Below are 14,288 nucleotides of genomic sequence, written 5' to 3'. Positions count from 1 at the left end.
GCAAGCATTCCTGACAGGAGAATGAACTTGCACATACTTAACTTATAGAAACCTTCCCGCAGGTAAGCAAAGCCACAGTTACACCATTCTTTATTGCTTGCACCATAGTCGAAAGTGCATTAATGAGTTCAACTGGATTATCTAGATTTTTTTTATAGGGTTTTGATATTAGCAATGCTTTAACAGTTCAGTTTGCACAGTAAAACCCTTTCGGTAAAGGGATTTTTGAAGTTTCAATATTCATCTAGTTATGGGTTTAGAGCTTCTAAAGAGACTATAGTCACATGAAGCTGTGAATGTAAATACATCAAAAATCTGTGTGTCGTTGGTTTCGTGATAACAGAGATGGAATGTAAATGCACAATTAACCATTAGGCCCAGGAGCAGCTGTGGCCTAATGGTTAGAGACTTGGACTAGTTACCCGAAGGTCGCAGGTTCGAGTCTCTGTGCTGGCAGGAGTTGTACGTGGGAAGGAGTGAAAGAACAGCACTCTCTTCCACCCTGAATACACATGGCTAAACTGCCATTGAGCAAGGCACTGAACCCCCAGTTGATCCCTGGGTGCTGGATATATAGCTGTCCACTGCTCTGGGTGTGTGTTCACGGTGTGTTCACTTCTCACTGCTGTGTGTGTGCACTTGTATGGGTTAAATGCAGAGCACCAATTCCAAATATGGGTTACCATACTTGGCAAATGTCACGACTTTCACTTTCACAATTGATGTGATTAAATGAGCGTGAAAATCTGACTAAATCTCCTGTGGCAACTAGCAGTGTTATCATGGAGGCTGAGAAAAGAACACAACACTGTGGACAACAGGTACAAGCCATTACTGCTGTTTTCCATGCTCATGGAGTAAATATTTTTACATGGCTTTTTAAAAATGCTAGGTAGCCAGTGTTTCATATGTGTTTGGCCAATCAGCATGCACTTACATCACTGGAGGTTCCCATAGAACTGTTTTAGACCCTACTTTGAAGCATGAGCTAAACACACCAAAAAGCGGGAACTTCCGCCAATAGTTCTAGGATCTATGGAAAAGGTTCCTCCAGTGTTCATACCATAACTATAACAATAACTATGCAAGTGTCTACATCAACAGATAATAACATTCTGTTTATTCTAAGCATTTGTTGCAGTTATGCCATCTGCCACTTTAATGTTCAAGCTCTTTAAAGTCTAAAAATGTTGCAACATTCAATACTTATATTTATGGGTATAGAAAACATAGTGATCTTTAAAAGTATAAAGTCATCAAAGTATATGCATCAACAATTTACTGTGATAGTCGACAGTCTAATGGAGCTTAAGTACTTTTGTATTTGATCTGTATTTATAGGTAACGTCCACAATTCAAATGTATTGGAAATGTCTAATAGATTATTTTTGTGTTTACTTTGGAGGGAAAGGGAAAATCAAAAGTGAGGGATAGTATTTATGTAATAGCCTAATATCAGATGTGTAATAAATATATACTGTATTTACCGGTGGTGTCTCCTTAAAAGCATGTCTTTGTTTGTTGCATTTCATGTAAATATTACAAAGAAACCGTGGGCTCCTATGAAATCTATAACTAATATGATTCCCACCAGAAAAACACTGCACACAACAGATGATAATATTATGGCAAATTATTTGAATTATTTCTATAGTAGGTTTGAGTCACGTGACTTCTCGATAGAACGGGACAATGTCATTAACACCATAAGTCCCAGGGAAGTCACAAGACTTTTTAAAAGAGCAAACATTAATAAGGCAACTGGCCCTGATGGGGTCTCAGCTTTCCTTTTGAAGACATGTGCAGCGGATCACATCAGCCTGGGTCCCTGTCTTTCAAAGGTCTGTTGATTCATATACAGTTTCATCTCTCTGGAAAAAGGCAATAATACTCCTCTGGAAAATAATAATTATAGACCAGTAGCCTGACTTCTACTATAATTAAATATCTGGAAAAGTTAATGGTGGGGAAGTTGAAGTCAAACATAAAGGGACAGCTAGATCTGTATCATTTTGCCTACAAAGACAATCGGGGAACAGACAATGCTTTATTAACTATAACACACTGTATTTTACAACATCTTAAAAAAAAAAAAACAAGGCCTATGCTAGACTGCTGTTTGTGGACTTCAGCTCTGCCTTTAACCCTCTGCAGCCACACATCCTTCTCAGTAAACTTAGGCAGATGTCTGTGAATCCATACATCATGAAGTGGTATCACTAAGACCCAGCAGGTCAGAGTGAATCAGGCATTATCTGAGTCTAAAGTTGTGAATACAGGTGTTCCACAAGGATGTGTGAGTGCTCCTATTTTGTTTACATTATATACAAATGATTGTACGAGTAGTTATCCCACCACTTTTATTGTTAAGTTTTCTAAAGACACTGCCATCTTAGGACTTATGTATATGGACATTTATAGTTTTCTTTTGGAGGTAAAAATAAATAAATAAATAAATAAAAAATGATAATAATAAATTATTAATTTATATATATATATATATATATACACATGGGAGTTCCCCCTTTCTGGTCAATGTATCCCTGCCTCTGCTTAATTATTTTTATCCCCAGGTGGGGATAAATTTATCCCCCCTCAAAGTGATCAGTGCTACTACACTAGTTGCGAGACGGGTCACAAAACTCATCACGGATCCGTTGTTAATTAAAGTCAATTTTATTTTAAAATGCGCTACTTTGGCTGGCTCTGCCGCACAGCCTCTCTGTATTTACCACTCTGCAGAGTCAGACTTTCTCAATGTCCCGCCTACTTGCTATTTTACAAGCAAGTATAGCCGACATCAGTCACAGCAGAACCACTGACTTTATCATATGGGTATTTGATTTCATTAGTGTAAATTAATGTTTGAGAGCTGGTTATGTAGTCTTAATGGATCACGTTTCAGTCATTATAATATTAATTCCGTTGTCTGAAAAAAGAAAAATTAAAATATAGTAATAAAAACAGTTTTATTGAGAATTAAATTAAATGGCTAAATTAAATTGCAGAATGTGAGCATAGGGAGGCAATACAATACTACGCACTTACGTCATAAATATGCTAATTAGCACATGACGTCATCTAGTTCATGTTCTCATGATTTATTTTTATGAATTAAACTGTTTCTAAACACCCCCCCTCTCTTCTTTCCACAAATCATATATATATATATATATATATATATATATATATATATATATATATATATATATATATATATATATATATATATATATATATATATATATATATATATATAGACCTCTAACACTAGCTTTCTCTATTTCTTTTTATTTATTATATTATTTAAAAGCCGTGTACTGTGTTTAAGCTAACTGAGACTTGTTATAGCACTTATATATGATTGCTTCCATTGTCCTCATTTGTAAGTCGCTTTGGATAAAAGCATCTGCTAAATGACTAAATGTAAATGTAAAAACTTTGTACAGTGGTGTGAAGACCATCATCTCATTGTTAACACTAAGAAAACTGAAGAAATTATTTTTGATCCAAAGCATCTGGGGGACCATTCTCCATTACTGGTCCATAACAGTAGTATTACCCAGGTTCATTCTTGAGTGTCTATATTGACTGTAAACTGTCTTGGAATGTCCATGGGAGTTCTATAAAGACAAATAAAAACAAATAAAGTAATCCTGTAATTACACATCACACTAATTTTGAGGATCCTGCCATAATGATTACATCTCCAGATTTAGACACTTTTATGGTGCTTTTTGTCATTTTTGTAGCTTACCAGCCTGTATTTACCATTGACTTTCATTGTATTGTAAAGAGCAGCTTGAACATTCTGCTAAACATCTTCTTTTCTGTTCCACAGAAGACAAAAAGTCAAATGCGTTCAGAGTAGTGCTGTCAATCAATAAAAAAACAACAACAACAACAAATTAATCACCCATTTTTCTGTAATTAATCGCGATTAAACCCACCCAACATTTTAAAAAGTTATTGATTTCCTCTTTTTTATTTTGTTCTTTGATTAAAAGACATCACAGCAGTTGGTTATACGTTTTTTTGTTGTTGTTGCTGCTATTACTTTAAGAGCTGCTGTAGCTGAACATGACACAGATCCTATAAGCATCATATTTTCTCACAATTCTTTACGTTTTTTGACCCACTTCAGGTATTAAAGTCTTTACTAATAGACCCTTTTACAGTTGGTAAACAATGTGACGTATTTGTGTGGGCGGGGCTTAGCTGGAGGCAGAAAGATTGGTCGACCCGTACACAATTACTCATTGTATGGACGATCTGACAGGATTACCTCCGATTGAGTGGCCTGACATCTACACTTACCTGATAGAGAAACCGAGCGTGTATAGTAAAGAGAAACTGAGGGCGTATAAATCCTTAGATTAAATAAAGAGTGACATTACAGTAAAATTATTATTAAGATGTAAATATTTTCTAGAAATAAAAATTCTTAAGACTGCAAATTAATTATAAACTTTCTGTATTTATTCTTTCTTACCATGTTCTTAAATTCCGGTCACAATTAATCACAACAATGTATATAAAATGTTCTCCGTCGATTCTGGCAACCAACAACACAACAAGATGACATTTTAAGCTCCTTGAGTAGCCGACCCTGTGTTGGTTTGTATTAGCCGCCTCCAGTTTTCCGTTTGTTTTGCCTCCAGCTAGCGCCGTGACGTACCTCTGACGTCCGCGCAAAAGGGGTCTATAGGCTGGGCAGTTGAATCGGGTATGTTACATGAGGTAAACAGTGCTGGGGTACTCTCGAACAGTTTGGAAAACTTCTTAAATCTGATTTACATATAATAAATATTTACATATTTAGGTTTTAATCGCCTTTGTGAAAACTTCATGACTTAACTGATGACAAAACTACAACATTTCATGCTCATAATTTTTGTTTCGCATTAATATGAAATGGTATACAGTGTGTGCTGCCGCATTTATGCTTGCACTGTATATTGGCTGACAAGACAGGAAAATTAATATTCCTTGACAATAATGCTGTTCATTAGCAAAATAAAATACAGTCAGTCAAACATATGAAAAAAAAATTATATATATTGGAGATTGAAGTAGGCTACATAATAAATAATATTTTGGTATTCAAATACATTGAGAATACGGAAACATTTGATTTTGTATCAAATGAGAGACCCAACGTTGGTTTCAGTTTCATTTTAGCCTAAATTAATTTGTTTTGGCTTGTCGTTTATAGCTTCTTACATTTTTAATTCTTGTTCTTTTCTAAATAGGCTACTGTTATTTTTTTAAGGTTTTGTTGTTGAGTAAGGAGAACTCATATATAGCCTAGCTATGTTTACAGTGTTTATTATAATGTTTATAAACATTTTGTGTCAGCATTAGGCATATTTCTGAATGAAATAATAAAATGTGACTTATACGCAACGTTTTTTGCTATATATGTGTGGCGAGTGGGGCGGGGCCGAGAGGCGTGGGAACGAGGAGTGAGGCCAGGTGTAGTGATTGGAGATGAGCTACACCTGAGCCCCACCGCTAGTATCGAGTCCCACGTAGGAGATGGAAGGATATAAAACTGGAGTGACGACCGTGAAGGGAGAGAGGACCAGGCCTGGGACATTATTTTATGTTTGCTTTTTATTTATGCGCACCAGTCGGCCGTGAGGGGCTGGTGCGCTGTTTTGTGTTTATTTTCAATATTAAAATTATGTTTTGATTGTGCGCCGGTTCCCGCCTCCTTCTTCCCGATGATTACAAAGGGATTATCGTTACAATATGCTAAGCGTTGCATATTTTAACCATGTAGAAAACCTTTTTAAATATTTTAATAAATGACTGAAAAAAAAAAAAAAAAACTTTTTAAACCGTTTAAGTGATTGTATTAATCGGCCAAAAATTCTCGGTTCACAGTTAACCGGTTATAATGAACATCTTTAATGTGAATGCTGATTTTTCATAGAAAAAAAACAGTTGTTGAGGCAGTATATTAAAATAAGAAATCTATTGATCTACAGTATAGTTGTTTAACCTTATCTTATTTCTTAATTTGTCTTATTTTAAATAATTTCAAGTTATCTTAAGTAGAGCCCGACCGATATATCGGCCGGCCGATATTATCGGCTGATATGAGCTTATTGCATTTAAATCGCCATCGGTGTTTATAACGGCCGATGAAACATGAGAAACAGAGTCTCATGCTTCACTCATGTTATGAGTGTTGCATAGTTTGCCCACCAGAGGGAGCTCCGCAGTTGCAGAGAGTCTGCAACTCCACTATAGAAGAAAGCGATCAGCCAAGCCACAGAGATGTACTGTTTTGACGGTAAGTCTGTCGTTCGTCATGTGAGATGATTTAGTTCATACACTGTATATAAAAACGGTGTGGTAGTTCTAGCTAACGGTCCTATCATTATCACTTCTAAATATTCTGTAACATCACTTACAGCCGCTAATGCATTGCTATATTAGATTAGCCACAAAGCTAATACCATGTTTATCAGTGGAAGAGCGCTAATGTTAATAAGAGGTCAAACTATAACTTTAGCGTTTATCTTATTCTAAATATATCTGCAGTGTTTCCCACATAATGACCGCGTAAGGGGCCGTTTACATATCGCGCCTAAAAACGCGTGGAAAACGCTAGGCACGCCGCTTTTTCCTTCTCCAAAGCGGTCGAGCAGAATCGCTCCTGAGGCGTCTGCCTTCGCTAAGCAACCATGACGTGCTCTCTCCATGAAGACGGGGAAATTTCAGCAAAGGATAAATGGATTTGCAGCACTAAAAATCGCTCGCAGTAGCTCTGCTACTAAATTTATTTCAAAATGGCAATCCATATACAGCTATGAACAGCTGTTCCTTCATCTTGGCTCAGTTTTCAACGTTGTTACGGGAAAGGATGAAGCTGATTGGTTAGTTCTTGTCACATGACCCGCAGTGCCCTTGCGGCATTCTGAAAAGTTGAGATGTTTTTAACTCGATGCGTGCGCGTCGCTTCCCTGCACAAAGAGAAGAGGAGAAGATATACGGGTCCGTTATGAATGTGTCTGTGAGAGCAAATATAGTGTAGTTACAGTAACTACAGTAGGTGCGTCAGAAATGATTAAACCAGAGAGGACATGTAAATAAATATGAGCTGAACACGCGCTTTTTTCTTTTTTTTCTTTTTTACAGATTGCTTCAAAGCAGCTTTACAGACATATCAGGAAAATGTTGTAATAATATGGTTAAATATATGTAGGTAATATGTCATACCTATTGCTTGCCAAATAAAATATATATATTTCTCATTTTTGCCTATGTAGGAGATCCCTGTTTATTCTAATTCTAATTCTAATGATGGCATGAGTAATGATACATGGTTATATTATTAATACACATGCTTATTCTTTCTCTGTCTCTCTTTCTGCCCTACAGATGGCTGAAAAAGGTGAATGCTGTAGCAGCAAAGTGTGCGACTACTTCTGCAAATACTTTAACTTTAGTATTATAATTTATTTACAGAACACACACAGACTGTTAAAACCAGCTTCAACTGGAAGAAAGTAAAAGTGTTAAATGTTTAAAATCAGACTGTTTTTTGATCATTCAAAAATATATACTTTTGATGTGCAATTGTTTAGTCATTGAGACTGTAATCTAAGGCTTTTTTTTAAAAACATAAATCCCTTCTAGAAAATGGTTTATACAGCCCACATACATAGAACAGGCAGATATTTTGCTATTGAATGTTGTGTAAGTGCAGTTTATAGGAAATGGGTCTAATATCCAGTTTATTTTCAAAATCAAAATATCGGCTTATAAATCGGGGCTTTTCGAGTTAATATCGGCATCGGCCCCCAAAAATCCACATCGGTCGGGCTCTAATCTTAAGGCCCCCTTGAAAGTTAAGCTAAGGCCACCTTAGTTAAGAACCACTGGGGAAACTGTAACAAAAGTTAAACGTCATTAGGCCAATTTTAGGGGGGCTGAAGCTATCCCAAAATGTTCCTAAGCCCCCCTAAATGATAATAAGAACAACAATAACAATTTGATTTTTCAACAACCGTATCCTCATTCATATTTAGATGCAACAAATGATATATATCCAGCAACAAAAAATAGCTGAAAAGTCAGAAGTTGGACAGAAGTACAAAGAGTCATTGTGCTATCAAGATGATGCACCGCACCGTCTCGTTGCATTGGTGTGAACTAGCAGCTTTCAGAGTGCTGCATGTAACTGGAGGATTCATCTCGTCTCGTCGTTACTCCAGTTTGGTCTGAACTCGCTATGCACCCTGCCGCCCACACACACACACCGATACACACGCTAATGGTGATAGGAAGATTGGTAAATGTCGTGATACAGAGTGAAATTGTACGTTGTTGTTGTTGATTACCTGCTTACCTTTAGCTACGGTTTCTTGAGGTAAAGGAAAGGGGATATTTTGGTTTGCTATGGAAAACTATAGTCTAGCTAGAGTGAACAAGCAAAATACAAGAAATGGTTAACTTAGCAAGCTAATCACAAATCTTTATTCTTTGCCAATAATATAACCTACCTCTATAATAGGCATATTCTAAAACAATATCAATCCCCATAAAATGTTGTTGTCACTGAAAACTAAATGTCATAGGGTCCCTGTTAATGTTATTACCATTGTATCCTTCAATTCATTGAGCAGATGAGATGGATATTCCCACCAAGAATGTTCAAGTTATTGTTATCATTATAACTGTGGTGTGGACGTCTCTATTCTCAGAGAATTAGAACAGTTATTCAAACTTTTTAGCTGTAGTTGTTATCTTTGATGTGAATAGGCCTCTCCTCTGATACTAAATGTCCATACTCCATGTGAGACTGAGGACCTGCAAACGTGTGGTGACACTTTCACCTAACAGCATTGCTAAAAGCAACCATTACCAGCCCCGAAACACTCAACAATGAAACATGTAAAGCATATCTAAGACAGCTTTGCACACCCGCACCCACTGATAACAAAGACAAGCCCACTGAGCACAGCAATGAAATGACTGTTAGTTTACTATTTGGACACATGACATGTACTTATGCACATACAGAATCAGATGGCAAAACTGGCAGGGACTGATCTTGATTAGTTTTGAGAATGGGAGATGCAGTCACATTATAGAGGTCCCATGTCAACAATGTCCCATGCAAATGTCTCAATGCCTTTGGTTATGGATCCTGTTTGTCAACAAGACTGAATGCATCTCCAGGCTGTTGACAATCTGAGAGCATCAAGAATGCTTAAGACAACAGACAGTTTGCTGAAAATATTTAGGGGACATGAAAACATCAACACTGAAGACACATTCGTTTTGCTACGTGTGTAATCTGATGCTGACAGTTACACAGAACTTTGAGAGAAACGACCTTTGGAATAACTTCATTCGGCGAGCAGGAAGAAGTGTTTGATTTTCTAAGAACATGAATTCTTCCTCCAAATAAGTTCATGCACTGTACACACAGAACAGTGAAAAGAAATTGTATAAATTTGCAAACCTGAACAAAAACTAATTATTGTATACGACATAGTGATTGTGTGTGTGTGTGTGTGTGTGTGTGTGTGTGTTATGCAAAAAAAAAAAAAAAAAAAACCTTAACCTGGAATATAACAGCAATTAAATGTTGAACACAATTTTGTAAATCTGTGAGATCACTGAGTCCACCGTTTTACATACTGATGTGTCTGCCATATTTTAGGCCTATATATCAAATGTTATATAATAATAACACAATATTATTACTATGATATGGTGTTTTGGATTGGTACTAAATTAATAACATGTATAATAAATAACATGTTTCATGTATAGTGTTTTTGAGCATGTTCCATGGTAGCATCATGTAATTCTCTCACTTATAGTCCCATGTGAATGGTTATTACTCATTATATATCTGAAACTGCCTTATATTATTAATATTATTATCATCATCATCATATTATTATTATTATGTTGTTGTTGTCGTCCTGCATTCATGACCCAATTCATGCTATTATATTATGAAATATGTATTTAAATAATAACATGTGCATCATAGTCATTATCGTTTTTGTTGTTGTTCTGTGATCATGACCCAGTTAAATGTTAATACTGTCTGATTGATGCACATTATTACAGTTGTGGGTGTAGTACATTTTGAATCACATTTTGGTGTCATTAATATTACATTTAAAAACTCTTTTTTATGTATTTTTACTAAGATATCAGGAGTTGTGCCTGTTAAACTTCTGAACTCTGGGCTGTCAGGTTTCAGCGCTATTGTCATGCAGAAGTTGCAAATCAAGTTTGTGTGACATACTTCACCTACGATTAATGCGCCAACGGTGTGAGAAAAAAAAACTTTCCGATGGGATTTTCTGAATTTATCCACATTATATTAGTCCAAATTAGGTACACGAATACAGGTTTAAATGGTAAAGTTGTTTACTATAATAAAAACAACGTATGGTTCACATTTCGTCAACATTAAAAGTGGCAAAACCAAACGCTCGAAACAGTCCCGTAAAAATGCAGTGGGCCCCGCGCGCCGGTCGCGTCGCGTATTTAACCGAGTAAATGGGGTGTCAACCACTTGAGTTTCTGCACAAGAATGTGTTCAGCTGCTGTTGTTGGTGTTAAACTCTCTATCTGCTCCGTCACTTCACATTAACGTGGTATGTAATACCATACGGGAGTTTGGGGATCATGTGGGAATGTGTGGAGATGACCTACCTTCTCTCCCTGAAGTGGCTGTAATACCCAACAGCAGCAGCAGGACCCAGACGAGCCCAAAACTTCTGTCCGCCTCCATCGATTAGTCCTCCATTAGTTAATAGTCCTCCAGTTCATACCAGAACCCCGTATACGTTACACGGACCACCCTCGTGTAGTTTCGATGCGTTTAAAATACCTGGTTTCGTCTCTTTGTTATTTCCCGAATACCAACAACTTCCTGGCAGGAGGGAGTGCGCCTGACTCTCCAGTCAGTGTGTGTGTGTGCCATAATACGCGCGCTCCCGCGGAGGAGTGGCAGTACAGATTGACTCCAGCAGTACAGCGGCTCTACTGCAACATTCATGAAGTCCAATTATGGAGTCGGGAGCAGTTTTAACAAGGGCAAGACCAACGCTAGCTGTCATATTTTTTTTACTTTTTGACTTTGAAGTTAATATTTCTCCTATTTACATTCAAAGTCTTGATAACCAAAAAGCATTTCCAGCCCTAGAAAAAATATATACTGTTCACTGAATCAGAATCAGAATAGATTTTATTAAGGAGGAGGTATCTGACTTTACGACTGAAGCTTCCAGTGCAGAAGAAAGTACGGACATAGAGCAAACATACAGGAATAACAGTAGAAATGGACTATAATACTAATAGGCTATAAGAAAAACAGAAAAATAAATAATTAAATAATCTACAGAAGAAGAAGTGTAGAAGGAAAAATTTGTCATTGTTTAAATGAATGTCCAGATAGGGTGAAGTCAGCAAAATTGGGTCACTTTTGGTAAACTGTATTAAATACAAATAAATCTATTCCACCAACACAATTTTTTTTTTTTTTTTGAAAGAACGTTATGCCTGTTCCTGTGTATGTACTTTTTGTATCCAACTGTGGTATGTGTGTGTTTAACACATGCTTTCATATTTGCATGCTTATGTTGTATTTGTGTAACACATGCTTTCATATTTGTATGTTTAGTAAGTGCACTTAAAAAAAACATAATATTCCCTCATTTCTATTCTTCTTTATCTATCTTCAGCCAACAGTTTATTGACATTTATTTTTGTAAAATAAAATAATGTGTCATATTAAGCAATGTATTATCTTTTAATTAACTTAAATTTAATTTAATTTAATTTATCTAACATGTTCAGGTTAATTGGGACAGTAAAAAACACATGTAATACAAATTTAAACTGTCGGTTGAAATACTGTTTATATCATAATTTAAATGTTTACAAATAATATGTACGGGCACTGATTTGGTAGCTGAACCAAACCAGACAGTTATGAACACAGCACAGACTCAGCGATGGCTGAGCTCCTGTGGCAGGTTAAATTTCCTCAGCTGGCGAAGGAAGTACAACCTCTGCTGAGCCTTTTTAGCAATGGAGTCTATGTCCCACTTAAGGTCCTGAGAGATGGTTGTGCCCAAGAACCTGAATGACTCCACTGTTACAGTGCTGTTCATGATGGTGAGTGGGGGGAGTGCGGGCGAGTTTCTCCTAAAGTCCATTGTTTTGAGCGTGGAGACACGTGCGGGTCATGTTGTTTACTATATGGGGTAAGTTGGAACAATAGGAACCTATTAGTAAATAAAAAGGATATAGGCCTAGTTTTTTTTTAAGTGGGGGGGGGGGGGGTGAAATGCTATTTCATGCATACTGAGTTTTTTACACTGTTAAAGAGTTGGATTCCAATGCTAAACATGGACAAAGTTTTAAAAAATTAAGTTGTACGTTTGAAGGAGTATTTCTGTTCCAAAAATACTCCTTCCGGTTTGTCACAAGTTTCGGAAAGTTTTTTTCGAGTATGGCTCTGTGTGACGTTAGATGGAGCGGAATTTCCTTATATGGGTCCTGAGGGCACGTTTGCCGGAAAAGCGCATGCTCCCGTATAGCAGAGCACTCAGAGCACAACAGACTTCACTGATCAGAGCGTCGCGAAATGTCACAAAAGGAGTGTGTTTTTGTTGCCAGGGCAAGACAGATTACCAAAAGAGAAACAGCATTAAGGGACCAGTGGATGGAGTTTATTTTTACAGAGCATCAACGGAGTTGTGCAAGTGTTTGTGTTTGTTCCCTGCATTTCGAAGATGCTTGTTTTACAAACAAGGTCCAGTTTGACGCCGGATTTGCACATAGTTTATTTCTTAAGGATGATGCAATCCCAACGAAAAAGGGTCACGATCGTGTGTTGGAACCGCAGGCGGTGAGTAAAACTGCTTCAAATATCTCTGTGTTGTTGACTTCGCTATCGGCGTGTAAGCACATCAAGTAAACAACATGCGATGTTGTCATCAAACTGCACTTTCCACATGTACAGCTTAAAAAAAAAAAAAGACGACAAAGTGGAACTTAGTCATTTTCCAAAACCGCTAAGCAAATATATACAGTTTCAGTACATACCACATAGAGACTTTGTTGCTGATGCTGCTCTTGTTAAATTTCAGCCTCTGGATCTGATTCTGGATCACAAATATACGCTGAATCTGACTGTTAGCGATGGTTTGTTTTGGTTGGTTTTGTCCTCACGGTAAAGTCACAGCTTCCAAACGCTCTCAACGCAAAAGCCTACTGGCGCTCGTGATTCTTTAGCTCCGCCCACACGTCACGCCTCCAGCCGGTCGTGTTTTTCCGGGAAAAATCGGTACAGACTATCTTTCTCTTATGAATATAATAAAACTAAAGACTTTTTGGAGTTATGAAGGATGCAGTACTACTCTATAGGTACTCAAGATAAACACGATATTGAGTGAAAACGAGCATTTCACCCCCCCTTTAACAAAATGTGAACAATTACGAAACAATTATACAATGAAACTACATAAGTACAGTTCGCAGACGAACTTTGAAGTTGGCTTGTGAAAGCCTTGTCTGAAGGTTTGGAATAGCTTTGAAAAGCTTAAAGTTGAATTTTAATTGTTGTAACTGAAGTTTGCAGGAAGGTTAATCATCTGCAGTGAATGGATGTCATCAGAATGAAAGTCCAAACAGCTGATAAATCATGACAGTAATCCACACAACTAAAGTATCAGTTTGAAGTTGAAAATCTTAATTATGAATTAGTTTATTACAAACATGCAGATTTTCATTCACGAATTTAGTCCATTTTGTGGTGTTTCAACTCTTTCTTTAAAGTTATATTTTTGGACCTTTTCTTGTTAGTATAGTAGAGAGCAGGCAGGAAAGAATCAGGTAAGGATAGTGGAGTGGGACCGGCAAAGGCTCTCGAGACGGGTATTAAACTCAGTTTTTTTCTTTTTTTTCTTCACAAACTGCTATCTGGGGAGTTTTTTTGTTATCTCTACAAATGGCTCAAAAGTCAATAGACTTGGGGACAATTCCAGAGAATGGCATGCATTGCCAAAAGTTTCTGTTTTTCTCACATTGATAGTGAGCATGTTTGTACCCAAGGCTCAGAGTCTGAGATGGAGGCACTGGCAAAAAGAGTTGGAGGAAGAATAAACCTCTTTCATTCAGAACTATCCAGCATTGTGTCACCTGCATGCCTTCTTTTAAGTAAACCTTATTCAATATGAAAGTGAAAGTGACATTCAGCCAAGTATGGTGACCCATACTCAGAATTCGTGCTCTGCCTT

General features: G+C 37.0%; 1 protein-coding gene across 1 annotated transcript in view; it reads right to left on the bottom strand.

Annotated features, from left to right (window-relative positions):
* Window positions 1–10,956, bottom strand: part of LOC127969164 (receptor tyrosine-protein kinase erbB-2-like) — a 36,315-nt gene extending 25,359 nt beyond the window's left edge. Inside the window, exon 1 of the mRNA XM_052570935.1 lies at window positions 10,696–10,956. Within this exon, the coding sequence (XP_052426895.1) occupies window positions 10,696–10,774 (79 nt within the window). The 5' untranslated portion in view covers window positions 10,775–10,956. The remainder of the gene's footprint in view (window positions 1–10,695) is intronic.
* Window positions 10,957–14,288: the final 3,332 nt, after the last annotated feature.

Source organism: Carassius gibelio, chromosome B12 (assembly GCF_023724105.1).
Source record: "Carassius gibelio isolate Cgi1373 ecotype wild population from Czech Republic chromosome B12, carGib1.2-hapl.c, whole genome shotgun sequence".
Taxonomy (NCBI): Eukaryota; Metazoa; Chordata; class Actinopteri; order Cypriniformes; family Cyprinidae; genus Carassius; species Carassius gibelio.
This window is presented reverse-complemented; position numbering and strand designations above follow the sequence as displayed.